General features: G+C 50.5%; 1 protein-coding gene and 1 long non-coding RNA gene across 9 annotated transcripts in view; one reads left to right on the top strand and one right to left on the bottom strand.

The window, feature by feature from the left end:
• Positions 1–2,344: 2,344 nt before the first annotated feature.
• On the bottom strand, positions 2,345–9,456 carry LOC100858311. Its single transcript, XR_006931256.1, has 5 exons — positions 9,377–9,456; positions 6,517–6,641; positions 3,647–5,668; positions 3,469–3,562; positions 2,345–2,410 (listed from the first exon to the last, which is right to left on the bottom strand). It is a non-coding gene; the product is annotated as an uncharacterized LOC100858311 (long non-coding RNA).
• A 207-nt stretch (positions 9,457–9,663) lies between these two features.
• The window catches only part of MAF (MAF bZIP transcription factor), a 160,029-nt gene continuing 153,352 nt past the window's right edge, over positions 9,664–16,340 (top strand). For 4 of the 8 annotated variants that reach the window (XR_005862881.2, XR_005862880.2, XR_005862878.2 and 1 more), the window contains exons 1-2: positions 9,664–11,371; positions 13,872–14,007. Coding sequence is in view for 2 of the 8 variants with exons in the window: in XM_015292514.4 (XP_015148000.1) it covers positions 10,296–11,371 (1,076 nt within the window). In the remaining 6 variants the exon portion in view is untranslated. 8 annotated transcript variants of the gene reach the window in all.

The raw sequence follows: 16,340 nt of genomic DNA, 5'->3' as shown, positions 1-16,340 counted from the left end.
GAGCAAGTAACACAGCGTGAATATGGGGAAATAATTGTGTCTTTCAGCAGGAAGGTGGAGCCATTTTTCTAGAGAAAAGAAATAAAGGCCTCAGAAGAAGGATGCAGCATTTCTCCTCACATCGCTTTATCTTGGATGATTTACCATTGTGTTCTAGGGGAGTGATTTTCAAAAAGAATGAATTTTGCATTAAATCCCGAGTATGGTTGCTGCAGAAGAGAAGATATTTGCCTATTCAGATGATGAGCTGGATGCATAAGTGATCGCATCAATGGGTAATGTGCACATTCACTCATGAGGAAAAAATTTGCATGCCCTATAAAGACCTAAAAGTTGAACATCTGGCCTTTTCTGTGGCACCTCAATTTTGCATCAATGTCTTCTATTCCTTGAAAGGTTTATTCCTAAAACCGTCAGATCATCACAGTCTTGATACAACATTCACTGCACACTGTTGGTAAATGAGCCGAGCTCAGCTGTGGTGGAATGACTAATTGTTTTGCATTAGAGATGTTACGTTCACCAGGAAGTCCTGGAGTTGTGCATGGCTGGACATGCATGGCAGAAAGACTGGTGCTGTTCTTCTGCCGTGCACGAGGGACTGAGGACACACTGCTTTGTTATAATGGAAAATTCATTCAACTTCTGCAGCGTAGAACTCTTTTCTTCTATCTAGCTCTTCGATATTGCAAAAATACATAGTTATTACCAGTGTGAACCAGGAGAAAAGTCTTTGGCCCTGCCTGTGGCTGGGGGGTTGGAACTTGATGATCCCCGGGGCCCCTTCCAACCCAAGCCATTCTATGATTGTGTGTTTCTGTGAAAAGAAGCATGCTAAAAGTGATACAAAGTAAGATATCTTTCCTCTCAGCTTTGCCCTGCTGCCTGTACACCCAACTGAAGTCCCATCCCTCTGGTTCCTGCTAGGATTCTGGGAAAGCCCAAGCCTGTACTACCTGTCCGTAACACTGAATATTGTGATATTATTTTTTCTGTGCTATTGCCTTGCAAGCACGGAGTGAAAATTGCACCTAACCAGAAAGACTGGTGGACCAGGCACTTCTCTTGTGTCTGCTGCTACCTGGCTGCTGATGCAGATCGTTGGTTTGCTGTGGGCGTTCACTCCTCTTCCACATCTCATTGCCTTTATTTTTGTAATTTCGCCCTTGCCCCAACCACTCCAAATCCAGTTTGGGTTTGGACTGCGCAGCTCTGATTATGAGTCACAGCAATATTCTCACACATCCCGGTATATTAGTTAGGGGACCTGTGAAACAGCAGTAGGACAGAAAGTTATTAGTTGAAATTCCCAAATGAAGGCGCAAGTGCTGAGGAACTCGCTCTGCTTTTATTTGCCCCAGCTGAGGCAGAAATCTCGTGCAGCATGAATAAATTGTTACCTGCTAGCTAAGAGAAGGGAGTTATCCGCTGGGTTACAGCCATCAGACTTACACTCCGGGTGCAACCTAAGGGGCTCTCCGCTTTCAGACTTGCGGCCCAGTTTTGCAAGACTGCAACTTAGGAAATTAAATCTTATCAATCTTGAAGCACTTTTTCTCTGGAAGTAAGGGCCCGAGCGCACGGAGATCCCTCGGATGGGTTTTGGTCGCAGGACGAGTGGTGGGCTTAAAATTAAAGTTACAAAGAAGCCAGTGCTTCTGATGGCTTCTGGCCCTGCCAGCTGCTGGCAGATGCTAAATAAGGAGGGCCCAGGTGCTGCTAGAAGCAAGTGATGGGGAAGATAACAAGGGGGGTTACCAGCCATTCCCTCCCATGCAGAAAAGGCACTCTACATGTTTGTACTTCTGACCCCAAGATCAAGTTCCAGATAACCACATATGTAAAGCCCTGTTATCTTTCAGAGAAGACACAAGAAGCCTAAAACTGAACTCTTTTTTTTTTTTTTTTTCTTCCCATGAGGAAATCCTGTAGCAGCACTGCTCCGGCTCCGTCACTGCAGCTCTGCTACACCTCTGCTGCAATGGGTGCTGCAGGAGTGCACGGCAGCGCTCAGAAATGAGAGGGCTGAACCTCGGGAGCTGTCACCTCCACCAATCTAACAACAGTTTCCCCAGCTGAGGGCTGGTGGGGAGTGTTTGCTCATCTGCCTTAGCCCTGGAAAACGAGGAGGTTAAAAATTAATCTTTGCAGCTGGCAACTGCTGCAGTGAGCTGACACGGCGGGGCAGAGTTTTTTCCAATATCGGGAATGTTATGCAGCTTTGGAGTGGCCAAACAGCAGGGCTCACGTGTGGTAGCTTGACCCAGACTGAAGGCACTGCGTGACCTGTGTAGAGCTAAGTGTGCCTTTTTGCACTGACCTGCAGTGCACCTTTTGCACTGACCTGTTTAATTTTGGTGATACGAAGATGTTGGCATCCTGATTCCTCACTGTGACAGCGCGCTTCCATCTGGAAAAGGGAAAACTGTGCTATGATGTGTAGATTTCCTTTGAATCTGCAGGATTAGAGGTACTAATAGCAGGCTATTTGAGTGGTGTGGGTAACTATAAAACCTGATGGTGTACCACTCCTCTTATTAGTGTTCCTTGTGCTTTCCTTTGGCTCATCAGCTGCAAAAGGACACAGCCACGTGCTGCTGGAATCGGCTTGAAGCTGAACCTTGAATTTCAGGTAGATTAAAAAAAGACAATCGCTGCTGGAGGAGACTGCAGGAGATGGAATCTAAACCTGCTGGAGCCAAACTGACACCAAAAACAGCCAGCCTGCCACCGCTGTAAGTAGTGTAACAGTTACCTGAACAGCTATAAAAGTGCAAATCCATAGAGGGGGCAGGAAAGAACAAAGAGAGAACTGCCCTCCCCGTCTCCCGCTCCGCAGGGAATAACACGAGCTGCACTACAGCAGCAAATGCTCCAAGGGGAGAGGAAAGAGCTGCGGCTGAAATCTCTGTGCAAACCACAGGGAAACAATTCCGTGTCTCCGGTTCTCTCTGCCTCATTCCGATGCTGTGTGAATAAATAAGCTCCACGACTGCTGAAGACCTCGTGCAAATGTGCTCGCACTCTGCTCTCCTGGGGCACAGGCAGTGGCTTTTTTGCACTGTGTGAGCAAAGCCATTTGTGAGAGCCGAAAAAAAACAAAGCAGATATCGTCGCCCATCACCTCGTGTCCATTAGATTAAGTCAACATCATTAGATAAATTCCTTCTGCAAGATGCTTCTGCAGAGGGATTCAAGTGCATACCTGTCCTGCTTGAAGTACTAATGCTGCTCCGGCACTAGAAGTAAGTGCCTTTTGAAGGCAGTTCAGAGCCCCCGTGCAGCTGCCTGCTTTATAGCTCGTAGCTGCATGTCACCTTTGAAGGCTGGGGATGGCAGTGGCAGAGCAGTGCCTCCCAGCCGGGGGAAGCAGGCAGTCGGCACAATCCGTCCCTCGCAATTAAGGGAGGAAAGCAGAAGCTGGGGAAAATTCAAGCAGTGTGTTTTAGTAGAGGACCGCTCCCTTACCTCGGTGAATTACCAGTGCCGCTCACAGGGACGTGCGGGGCCGATGCAAAGCACAGACAGTAATAAAGCACACGGGAAACTGGCATGAATTAACCTGCAGAAGAGTGAGTTTATTGCTCTTCGTCATTTACACGCATCCTCCTAAAGAAAACATGATGAAAACCTGTGTGTAAATTACCAAGCCAAACGCCGTTCTTCTGTGCTGGGCTCAGAGGGCAAACCTCCCAGTGCAGAAATACCATCTTGTGATAAAATGACTAATACATGACTAAAGCCATTTTCCATTGTGCAGGCGGAGCTCTGGGGATCAATTGTTTTCCACGGTGGATCCCTCAGACAGTGAATTCCTCTGGTGGTTGGTATGATATTCATGGCCAGGGCTGTTAGTCACCTCCAGGGAACTGAAATGGGATGCCACTCCGGTTGCTGTTATTAATCTCGACTGCAGGTGTGGAAATTAATTTCATGGGTATTTTTATCATTTCCTTTTTGTTAAGGATTAGCATTTCCCCATGACCCGGACTCCGGATGGAGGCCAATGCAAAGTGGTTTGCCCAGCCCCGCCACAATGGTGAGCTAATGCTGGGGAGCAGGAGGGGAAGGGGGCGTGAAACTTTCCATTCCCGCTTGGTGTGGACAATGAATGCCACTGGATGACGTCAGATGTCATCACAACATGCACTTCTCTGCACCAAGACTCCGTAAAGCAATCCTGGGAAATGCAGGTTGTTCTCAGTTCTGTGCGAGAATAACACATTTGCCAATAGTGGGAGAAAAAAAAGGTGAAGTTAAATGTATGAAACCAAATCAGATGTAGCTGCTTAGAAAGCTACAGCTCCTATTTGCTGGCACCCGGGCTGCTTTCACATGGATTTTCTGACAGATGCTGCTACATCTCCATAGTCAAGAAGACAGCTCCAGCCACTGGGCTTCCAACATGGAGACTAGAGCTGGGAGCCAGGAACAGGAATGGGAATGGGATGGGGAAGAGCTCACCTGGTGGAGAGGGCTGGGGATGGGAGCAGCTGGAGCCATGGCAGGGAGAGGAACACACTGTCCCCAGCTCTGCCCAGAATTAAGCCCTGGCTGCTGGCAGCGATGCTGGCTCCAGAACTGTCTCATTTTCATTGACACCTCCTCCTGCCAAAACCCAGTGAGTAATTCTCAGGAGATAAGCAGGTTAGGCCAGATTCAGCACGATAATTGAAGGTTGGAGGTAACGTGAGATCCTTATGTGCTCCCGTTGGCACAGCCCCCCTCTGCCATAAGGCCACGCAAGCCAAGAGCCTTGTGCTGCCGAAGACCCCATCACTTACCCCACACATTTCTATGCTTTACTCACACGAGATAAGCCCAGTGCATGGCACTCAGCCCACCACGCCAACTAACGACAAGTCTGTGCCATCTCGGGCTTTAAGACATTAAATCACAGCTTTGTTTAAAAGTCACTGAAGTCGATCACTCTTAATAATGGCCGTCTCACCCTTCGCAGTCACACATCAAAACACCACCTCCGTATCGTGCCCCCCTCGCCACTCACTGGTAGTCAGCTTTGAGGAAGAGAGAGCACATAAAATTCACATATTATTTCATGCTGCCACTGCTCCTTGCTGCCGAAACAACTCAGTGCAGAGCAGAAGGGAGAGAAGCAGCAAGGATTTTCCAGAGCTAAAATAGATACCAACGCCTCGTGCGTATCACAGGGCTTTGCTGGGACAGCTCAGTGGTGTGATATTGATGTGACTGTTTTCTTCTCCTCCTTTAACTGTAGCTTTCTGCAGAGATCAACCTGGGCACCAGATTTTACCAGATTACCTCTATTTACTCACATCAGCTAATTTGAGAGCGAACACGTTATATAACCCAACATCATCATCCCAGTTATAAATGACGAATTCCACCATAAAGCCCGATAAAAATCTTTATTGCAATTTCACTTTTTATATCTTTTAGACAAATAGGTTTTTGGCATCAGGGACGTCTGTATTGATTTTCACATCCAGGCTGAACCATTCATGGAGACGAGTAAAGTGGGACATGCATCATAGGGTGAGTGCAGCACAAACCTGGTGGCACCAACCTCCAGCCCGAGAGAGAAGTTCCTTCTGGATCACACGGGCTTATTTGGGATATTCTGAGTGTTTCAGAAACACGATAAGCAAGCAGTGGAAATGATGGATTCGGCAACACCGATGCAAAACTGCAAAGAGAACAGAGAGGGAAAGCAAGTTACATTAGCAGAGAGAATTCTACATAAAATACAGCGGAGCGGCTGGGGAACAGGCAGCCAAGATGTTCAGCTGCAAGTGGAGTCCAATTTGATGCTCAGCATGAGTTTAAAAGGAAGATTTTCTCAGCTTTAAAATAAAAGAGCAGTGTCAGACGTGGATGGGGCAGCAAGCTGCAGTCACGGGAATGGGTTGCCCAGGCTCAGGAAAAGTGAGAGCACTGAAAGCAGCTCGTTTTGCTGCCGTACACTTAGGGATGTGCTCATTGCATCCAGGCAAAACACACGTGTATGTCAGCACCTGGTTTGTGGAGATCCACCACGAGTCAGTGGGAATGTTGCCTTTGGGGGAGCAGACCTCATTCCCTGCTGGCTGATGGCCCTCAGTTTTTGCAGCCGTGGCCCTTTGACACACACAGATTGCTGCCAGCCAGGACCCGATCCTGCTGCCACTGAAATCAATGGAAGTTTTGTTGTTGGCTTCCATGGGATGAAGGATTCAATCCGGCAGTCGATAGGGTTCGAGTGTCCTTTGTCTAAGTGGGGTCGTGTTAATTCTGGAGGATGGGCCTACATCATATCCATTATTGGGATTTGCAGCTGAGCATAAAAACAGGATTAGGGGGAAGAGAGAAACAATCCCAACAGTGAGCGGGGAGCCCCGAGCGAGCCCCGGCCATCAGCGAGCGTGGGGCAAAGAGAGGGGAAACCCACCGAGGAGGTTCCCCCCCTTTCTGCTCCTTCTGCAGCAAACTTTGAGTCGCCGGCTCGTTATTAACAATTAGCAAAGCGTCGGCAGAAGCAATTATTGTCACACTCACACAGATATTAATCGATGGCGTTTGTTTGCCGCTGCTTCTGTTCCCTCTGCTCCGACACCGCAGCACCACCAGCAAATCGGGATGCGTGGTACATATGCTGGTGCTCCACTTAATAAAAAAGACACCTATATTTTCAGATAAACTTTGTTAGTAATTCATGAGGTAAGTGACTATTTATGCTAATCGGGGAGAAATATATTCTCGAGCGGAGCGCGTTCCATAAATTTGAATGCAAAACGTTCAATTATGAAGTAAACACAGGTAATGCAAATAGTAAATTACCTCCAATAAAAATATATAAAGAACGTGTCTTCAAAGGGAGCGCGGCTCCTATTTGCGTCTGCGAGTTGCTTAAAGAGCAAAGGATTCATAAACGCCGAATCGCTGCCGCGATGATTGAGCTCCCATTGCCCGACCCGCGCTGACTGCCCGCAATCACAGCGCTGTTCCGTACCCCCGATAGAAGGCAGGACTGTTTCCTCAGCAATTTTATCCCCGCCAGATTATCTCGTCTGATTCTATTAATTCTCTCCCATAAATCTGCTAACAGCGATCTGTGATTTACTCACCCTGTTAACTGATCTGAGGACTGTTAAAAGGATTTATCTGGCGCTGCACCTAGGAGCGGGTTGTGCCTTATCACTGTGCTCCGAAGAAGCCTTTTGGAAAGCAATTTGCCCGCTTCCATAGTCAAATTCAGCGGGCACTCTTTAGTTCTGCACCATAAAAATCAGACACCGGGCAAACAAAGGGAGCGGTAACTGTTCTTAATGTGTTGTTCTTGATCCGCACCCAGGGCAGAACGCGTCGTGGTCTGAGCTCCTAACCTGGAGCAGGGCAGGAGGTGTGGGGATGTGAGCAGGAGGTGTGGGGATGTGGGCTGTGCGCTGCCTGGGTCCGTGCTGGGAAAGGGAGCGGGGCTGGGACGTGGCCTGGTGGCAAAACCCGAGCCTGAATGGCTCTAATTGAAATGAAAGCGTGCGATTGTTTGGGGAGAAACGCTGTTAATAGGGGACTGTAAATGTTTAGACAGCCGTCGTGAATAGCCAAATAATAAAGGAAAATAGCACTACAGTGAGAATGGCGGAGGGGAGGGAGGAGAGCGTTGCTGCTCCTGAAGGTGATCCAAAAAATTGCTAATAATCCTTTCTCTCTGCTACGCCGTGCCGTTTTGGGGCGGCAGCTCTGCAATCATCACACCAGAACAATGCTGTACAGTAACTCCAGTGCTGCCCTGGAGGTCAGAGCTCCGCATGCACTCACCCACATCAGTGCTAAGGAAGAGGCTCCCCCTTAGCTCACCCAAATTTGTGCTCTTCGTCTCAAGTTTACTCAGAAATCTACTGGTTTGCAAGCGGAGCACTCTGAATCCAAACAGTTTGATGGGGCCGGAGCTGTGTTTCCACAGACATCCATCAAACGTGCAAGTGGAACACTGCGAGTGTGCGTTCCAAAAAGCAATAACCTTCACTTTTTGTGCCTCTCATAGGTGAGCGCGTTAAGTGACATACAGTGCCACATTCATCTTGCAATGGGAAAAACAAGTCTGGGGAATGGGGCCGTCCTGGAGGGCGGGGGGGGGGGGTTATGCTGTGAGCTGGGAACTTTTGCTGGTTCCGATGGTGTGCAGGAATAGGAAAGCCAAGCCGAGTTGCACTCGGTTTGTCACTAATTGCAGTCTCTAAGATAAACCCGGCAGATGTCCGGGTGTCTTTGGGGCTGTGCAGAACCACGCTCATGTTGTTCGTGCCGTCGGAGCATGCTTTAGGTCTGCAGAATCGCCTCTGCGATCCCATCTAGGTGTCGTTAGCCTGCTCGCCTCGCAGCGTGCCCTCCCTGCCTTTTGGCTGCCGGGAGCAGCGCAGCCGCACGGGTTTGTGCCGATAATGGCACGGTCGGGAGATGTTATCTATTCGTGAGCCCACTCTCCCCGTACTGTTTCCTAAGCAGAGAATTCTTCGGCTGTTGCAAACGATGCTTTTCACAGTTGGTGAAAAATTACCCAGCAACTCACCCGCACCTACGAAGTCTTATAAATAGCAAACTGCGAGGGGAAGGGGGAAAAGGAGCATCTGAAGTACAACGTTCAAGACGCCGGTTTAATATATGACCAAGTGTCAGAAGTCAGGTTTCTGAGAATTACTTTCCAGATAAACAACTTCACGGCACCGCACTTCATCTTACTTACTAGAGACACCCCATTTATCACGGAATTACAAGGAACTTTAATTCTATCGATATTCCCATAAAATCCAGCCTGGCAGCTCGGGAGGGGCACTGCGGGAGCACCGGGACCGCCGCAGCTCAACCCCCCCTCCCACCCCCCCCTCCTCCCCGACGGCCCGGCCCGGCCCGGCCGACAGCGGAGCGGCTCCGCTCGGCGCTGCGCTGCGGACGAGAGATGGCGCTGTCGGGGTTCGCACGGAGCCGCTCCGCCGCCGACCGAGCGCTGCCGCTCTCCGCCCGCACGGCCGCCCCCCCCCTCCCCCTCCGGCCCCTCGCCCTCCCCCTCGGAGGGGGCACCGGGAGAGGGGAGGCGAAAGTAAACGCAGTTTGTTCGCCACGGGGCTTTGCGCTGAGGGAGCGAGGCTTGAAAACTTGCACGGCTCTTTGCTAACCCGGCGTGGTGAAGGGGGGGGGGGGGGGGGGGGAGGAAATGGATGCCCCGTGCTCGGGGAACGGCGAGTAACGCGGGGAGCGGCACGGACCCCGCGGGGCTGCACCCACCGCCCCCTCCCTCGGACCGGCACCGCGCTGCCCCGCACAGAGCCCCGCCGTGCCCTCCGGTGCCCGCTCCAGGGCAGGGGCAGCTCCCGGGCACCGCACCGCGGGGCGGAGCGGAGCGGAACGGAGCGCTCACCCGACGGCGGCGCTCGGCGGGCGCTGTCCCGACGCGACGGAGCGGTCCCCACCCGCAGCCGCTTACCCGGTGCGTCCGGCGGAGGCGGCGGGCAGGAAGGGGTTAAGGCGCGCCCAGCTGACAGTCAGCTGATGGGGCCCTGATTGACAGCTCCCAAAAGTTTCCTTGTTCTATGCTAATATTCGCTGGGAGGGAGCCGCCCATTGGTCCGGCGGCGGTGTCCATTTGCCATTTGGAGGGTGACGTCAGGAGCGCTATAAAACTCTGCAATGCTTTTAAACTCTCCTGCTGGATGAAAGCTTTAAAATATTTTTCATCTTCTTGCCGTAGCTGTGGGGTTGAGGGTTTGTTGGTTGTTGTTTTTTTTTTTTTTCCCTCTCCCCCCCCTTTTTTTTTATGATTGTTGTTATTTTGGTTGCGATATATCGACTTTGATTTGATTTTTTTTTTTTTTTTGTCTTCGGTCTCTTCTCCCTCCTCCTTCCCCCGATGAACCTCTCTCGTCGCTCTGCACTTTGCACGAGAAAGCCCAGAGGAAAGGCACCATGAAGTGTTAAAAATAACAAAACAAAAGCAAAAAAAAAAAAGAGAGAGAGAGAGAGAGAGGAAAAGATTTCCTCGCAACAACACCCGCGAACGCTTCCAGCTGCAGTTTGCGAGAGAGAAAGAGAGAGAAGGGAGGAAAGAGCCGTGCGTGCAGAAGGCGCAGAGCCCCTCGCTCTGATGCAGCAGCGGCAGCGGAGGCTCTGCAGGGGATAACGCGGAGCGGGCGGAGCGCGGCGCGGCGCGGCGGAGGAGCGGACGGACGGGCGGACGGACGGACGGACGGACAGCAAAGCTGGCTCACCCGGCGGCAGCGCAGAGCAGCGCCCTCGCTCCCGGAGCGCACCCTTTCTGGAGGACTGTCAGCAGCAAAAGGATGGCATCAGAACTGGCAATGAGCGGCTCCGACCTGCCCACCAGTCCCCTGGCCATGGAATATGTTAATGACTTCGATCTGATGAAGTTTGAAGTGAAAAAGGAGCCGGTGGAGACCGATCGCATTATCAGCCAGTGCGGCCGCTTGATCGCCGGGGGATCGCTCTCTTCCACCCCGATGAGCACGCCCTGCAGCTCGGTGCCCCCGTCCCCCAGCTTCTCGGCGCCCAGCCCCGGCTCCGGCACCGACCAGAAGACCCACCTGGAAGACTACTACTGGATGACGGGCTACCCGCAGCAGCTCAACCCCGAGGCGCTGGGCTTCAGCCCCGAGGACGCGGTGGAGGCGCTGATCAACAGCAGCCACCACCCGCTGCCCGGCGCCTTCGATGGCTATGCTAGAGGGCAGCAGCTGGCCGCGGCCGCCGGCGGCTCGGTGCCGGCCGAGGAGATGGGCTCGGCGGCCGCCGTGGTGTCGGCGGTGATCGCCGCGGCGGCGGCGCAGGGCGGCGCGCCCCACTACCACCACCACCACCACCACCCGCACCACGGCGGCGGCGGCGGCGGCGGCGGACACCCCCACGGCGCGGCGCCGGGCAGCGCGCCGCCCTCCTCCGCCTCCTCCTCGGCCGCGGGCTCCGGAGGCGGCGGCGGCGGCGGCGGCGGAGGCGCCGGGGGGCTGCACCACCCGCACCACGGAGGAGGCGGCGGCGGCGGCGGCCTGCACTTCGACGACCGCTTCTCCGACGAGCAGCTGGTCACCATGTCGGTGCGGGAGCTGAACCGGCAGCTGCGGGGCGTCAGCAAGGAAGAGGTGATCCGGCTGAAGCAGAAGAGGAGGACCCTCAAAAACAGGGGCTATGCCCAGTCCTGCCGCTTCAAGAGGGTCCAGCAGCGGCACGTCCTGGAGTCGGAGAAGAACCAGCTGCTGCAGCAAGTGGAGCACCTAAAGCAGGAGATCTCCAGGCTGGTCCGGGAGAGGGACGCCTACAAGGAAAAGTACGAGAAGCTGGTCAGCAATGGCTTCCGAGAAAACGGATCCAGCAGCGACAACCCCTCCTCTCCAGAGTTTTTCATGTGAGTTCCCACAGCCTTGCCACCTTACCTAAAAGTTCTCCGTGTGAGTTGTTGTTGGGGGCTTTGCTAGAGCGCCGACCCGCCGTGCCACCTTGTATCACTTTTTGGTTTTCCAACTCAAAACTGCTTTCAGACAAACTCGGGTTTTGGGTTGTTGTTTTTTTTTAAGGTGGGCCGGCTGCGCGTTGGCCAACCTCAAGTTCTACATCAGTTTCTTTTCTGTTTATTATTATTATTATTATTATTATTATTGTGGGGGCTTGCTGTTGTTTTTTTTTACATTTAAAAGACCCAACTCGCCACCAACTCAGTTCTTCATATGAAGCTTGCTCTGAAACCTGCCATCCACATCACACACACATATATATTTTTAAGTTCATGACTTGTATTTTTTTTTCCTTTGAGCTTGCTGTGTCCGAAAGAGTCAGACCATTTTGACGTTGTTTTGTTTGTTTTTGCCATCCTGAGTTCTTCATATGAGATTTGAGCTTTGCGAAAAGAAAAAGAATTAAAAAAAAATAAATAAAAACAAACGTTAAAAAAAAACCAACAAAAACACAAAACGAAGCAAAAACCACAAAAAAAAAAGCAAAAAAAAAAAAAAAAGTGAAATTTTTAGACTCCAGCTTGCTGAGTTCCATCAGTTTTTAGCGTTGTTGTGCGAAACTAGAGGTGTAGCTCAACCTGCCCCAACCAGCCTGCATCAGCCTTCGGTGTGTCCATGTGAGTTTTGGCCTTAATCTGCCAAACGTGAGACTGTAGTCTGCCATTAGAATCCCATCCTCATCTCATGCATTACGCTTGCTATTTTGTCTTAGCAGCAATGAACTGTAACTGTTTCAAAAGACTATGAAAAAAAAAAAAAAGAGACGTTATATTAATAAAAAAAAAAAAAAAAAAAACCCTGCATGCTGGTCATGTACGGTATAATTATTTTTTTTTTTCCTTTTTTTTTCTTTTTTTTTTTTTCCTTTTGCTTGGAAATGGACTTTTGGAGACTATTATGGCATGGCATTCATCCTTTTGTTTTATTGCCTCATCACTTTTTTGGGTTGAAAGCAAAAAAGTGCAACCTTTGATCTTCCTCCTCTTCCTCCTCCCCATTAAAGTTTGCATCTGCTCTAAAACTGCTTTGAGTCACTCAGAACTTCAGACTTCCTTTCCAATGCACTGAAGCATTCCCTCTTAGAAAGACATGCCAGGATGGATGTTGGTAACCCGATGTGGCAAATAAATAAATAAATAAATAAATAAATAATAAAAAAGAATCAGTAAATGAATGAATAAAACCACAAAGTGCAGAAAGAACTTTGGGAAGATGCTCAAATGCAAAATTCACATCCCGCTCGGGGGGGACATTGAAACCGTGCTGTTGCCTAAAAGCAGTCTAAAGCAATTAACTGTAGGTGATCTGCCCCATCTTTTGATTTGATTTGATTTATTATTATTATTATTATTATTATTTTTCTCCTTTTTACATTTGGTCATGGTCAAATGTGGAATGCTCTGGGTTCCTGGTATATAATTTAATTCTACTTTCTGTCATCTGTTAGCCCAGTTAAAATGTATGCTACAGATAAAGGAATGTTATAGATAAATCCGAAAGAGTTAGGTCTGTTTAGATGTAGATTTCTATTATTATTATTTTTTTTTTAAAGATTGATGCACTAAATTGTTTACTGTCGTGATGTAAAGGGGGGTAGAATTTGCAACGGGACTGTTTTAAAAAGTAGTTTATGCAGCATGTGCTTGCAACTTACCTATAAGTTGGGTATATGTAGTCCTTGCTATACCACTGACTGTATTTGAAAACCAAAGTATTAAAGGGGGGAGGCACCCTTGTTTATATCTATAGGGGTATTTTACATTCAAAATGTATGGATTTTTTTTTTTTTTTTCAAAATTGAAGTATTTGGGACTGAATTGCACTAAGATATAACCTGCAAGCATAGAATATGACAAAAAAAAAAAAAAAAGGAAAAAAAAAAAAAGGATGAACCTGTTTAGAACGCTAATACGATTTATGCAGTTATAAAAGATGGCATTACTGCACAGTTTTAAAATGATGCAGATTTTTTTACAGTTGTATTGTGGTGCAGAACTGGATTTTCTGTAACTTCAAAAAAGATTCCGCAGTTTTAAAGGCAATAATCAGTAAATTTTATTTTCAGGGACTGATATCCTGTCTTTTAAAAAAGAAAAATAGAAAAAAAAAAATGGAAAGTAAATCTTACCACAATAAATATAAAAAAATCTTGTCAGTTACTTTTTCTTTTACACGTTTTGCTGTGCAAAATTGTTTTATACCTTGAGTTCCTAACTAACCACGTGTGATGTTCCTATGTGCTTTCCTTTCATTTTTGACTCTATGGTTATATCGAAAGAGAGAATAATCTGCAATAATAAACTGCATTTTTTTTTCTTTTTTTTTTCTTTTTTTTTTCTTTTTTTTTTTCTTTTTTTTCCCCCCCAATTCTGTGCTCCGTTTCTTAGCACGTAGTGCACAGTCCCCTCTGGCAGAGCAGCGCTGGCGGAACATTGAGGCTGGTTGAGGAGCTGACCTCGGTGATAGGAAGGAGGGAGATGGGAAAGGATAGCGCTGTGCAGACGCAACGTTGCCACCCGTTAGAAACCAGGTAGATGGGAACCGTGGGCTCCCAGGCGCTGTGCCGACCTCGGTTGGGTGCCTCTCCGTGAGACCCCAGCGGGAGGGCTGCCCTGCCGGCCTGGCACGGCCCCCCGGATTCGGGCTGCTGGGTGATGGGGCGAAGCGAAAGGGAGCGCTTCGCATCCCCATCCCGTCGCATCCCAGCACAGCGTGCCTGTCTCTGGGTCGGGGATGGCACCGCATCGGGCTTGGCATGTCACAGAGCCACAGAGCGCTAGAGCAGAAGCACTTCTTGCCACTGGGGCCCGTGATGCCTCCTTTTACCTTTCTTTGCTTCCCCCGCCCCATCCCACCCCATTCTTTCATTCACCTGGTGGTTTTCTTTTTTTTCTGTTTTGGCCTTTCTTTCAGTTTTTTGCTGCAGGCCTTAGAGAGCCCAGGGTGAGCCAAAGGACTCAAAGGGCTTCCTCCAAGTTTTGCAGTCGGCCCCAGAGGTCAACGTGCTGGAAGCGCTGCGCTCCCCGTGCCCCTCTGCGTTCGGTTCCCTCTGTCATCCCCATGTCATCCCTGTGTCATCCCCGTGTCAGAGGGCACCGGGGCTCCGTGGGCTGCTCAGCCCCCGCTGACTCAGTGTAGCCTTCCCAGGAACTGTGCTGGGCCTCTCCCACCCTTCGGATGAGGTCTGTGCTAAAGCCTCTCCGAAGAATGCTGCAGCCCCTCCAGGACAATGGCTCTATCTCAAGACCCAGGCTCGGAAACCCAGTGCTGTTTTAATTTTTTCCCCTTTTTATCCCCCCGCTTCCTACTGTTGGCCTGACTTCTTCCCAGCTTTACCACCAAAACGAGAGCACCTATTGGGTTCCTCTGCCCAGCGCCCATCCTGCCCTGTGCAGCCCTGAGCCCCGTGAGCTGTGGGTCTCCCCTACCATGGGTCAGACCCAGTTCCACCACCACGGTCCCCAGCAGCGATGCTGTGCTTTGCCCCTCCCCAGTGCCCTTTGGCATCTGACCTTCTGTTGCACTGGGGTTTGAGTAATGGTTCAAGCTCCAGACTCTGGTTAATTGGAGTTCCACTTTCTGGTTAATGTGTAAGCTCTGGGTAAACTGGTTGCTATTGGCTGATGGGAGAATTATCTCCTCTCATAAAGACAGGGGTTCTTTATTTATTCTTTAATTCTTCTCCCACCTCCCCGGGCTGAGCCCGTACTGGTGCACAGATTTATTCGCAGGGGCACTCAGCTTGGCCATGTGGAGCTCCTCAGAAGGCTCCTGGAGGGCTCTGCATGAGGATGGGGTGAGGGCAGTGCAGCCCTGAGGCCCTGCGTGGGACCACTCCTGGTCCTTGTGCTGCTGCTGGACAGGGTTAGGGCAGGGTTAGGGTGTGAGATAGGTGAGAGTCGGGGAGCAGTTCGAACAGCGATAAGAGAAATCCTTCCTAGAAATAGACTGAGTGCAAAAGGGAAAATTCCTATCGCACACCCAAGCTGAGGGGGGAGAGCTTTGCATCTCTCCCAGTTTTGCACATTACTGCGCATTGCAATCTTTCTTTGCGAATAGGAAATAGCGCAGCCTTCGCTGGACTGCCTGTGAGTTTCAGCCCAAAACGCACCAACTTCCCAACGGAAGGGGAAAAGCAACCAGAAGCACACAGCGCTGCTGCTCACACCAAGCGAGTGTTGGGGCTCTATCAGTCATGGCAGGGGAGCGCCCACCTTTGCTGCAGGACTGCTTGCCGAGGACTCGCGGAGCCGCTCCGCTCTGATCAACACCCATTAATCAATGAATCACCCCTGGTTGGGCTCCAGCTCCCCTCGGGGTGCAGCATTGGGGCAGCTGGGTGCTGCCACGCCGGGGGGTCCGCTGCCATCACAGCGCTGCCCCATCTCGCAGCCCTGCGGTGTGTCCCCATTCGGTAACAGCGCTACAAAGAACTTCCATGTGACCGCTGCCGGGAGATGCCTGCAGCCCCGTGCTGGCCGTGAGCGTAGCACACCCCCCTCCTCCCCACCCCACCGCATCCTCCACCTTTATTTTAACTATTTTTCCTAAAGCAAAGCAAACCCCTCATCCCCGAGCATCCCCGTGCTCGTGCCTCACCGTTTTCCCTGCCTGAAAAAAAGCATCATCCCGGAGCGCGTCCGAAAGAAGGGAGGGAGTTCTGCAAGCCCCTCGCCGCTCCCCTTTGTCAGAAGGTCCTCTTTGCCCTTTAGAGCTCGAGAATGTGTGTGTGCTGAATCAGGACGCCACGCAGCACTACCCCCTGCGAAACGTGGCAGCAGATTTGAAGCGCTCAAGGCGCACTTTCCCAGCTCCTCTCCTTTCCGAGAGCCTCGGCGCAGCTGTTTCCCTCTGCTCAGCGTG

The sequence above is a fragment of the Gallus gallus genome, chromosome 11 (genome assembly GCF_016699485.2).
Source record: "Gallus gallus isolate bGalGal1 chromosome 11, bGalGal1.mat.broiler.GRCg7b, whole genome shotgun sequence".
Classification (NCBI taxonomy): domain Eukaryota; kingdom Metazoa; phylum Chordata; class Aves; order Galliformes; family Phasianidae; genus Gallus; species Gallus gallus.
Note: the sequence above shows the minus strand (reverse complement) of the source record. Positions and strands in the feature narration are given on the sequence as shown.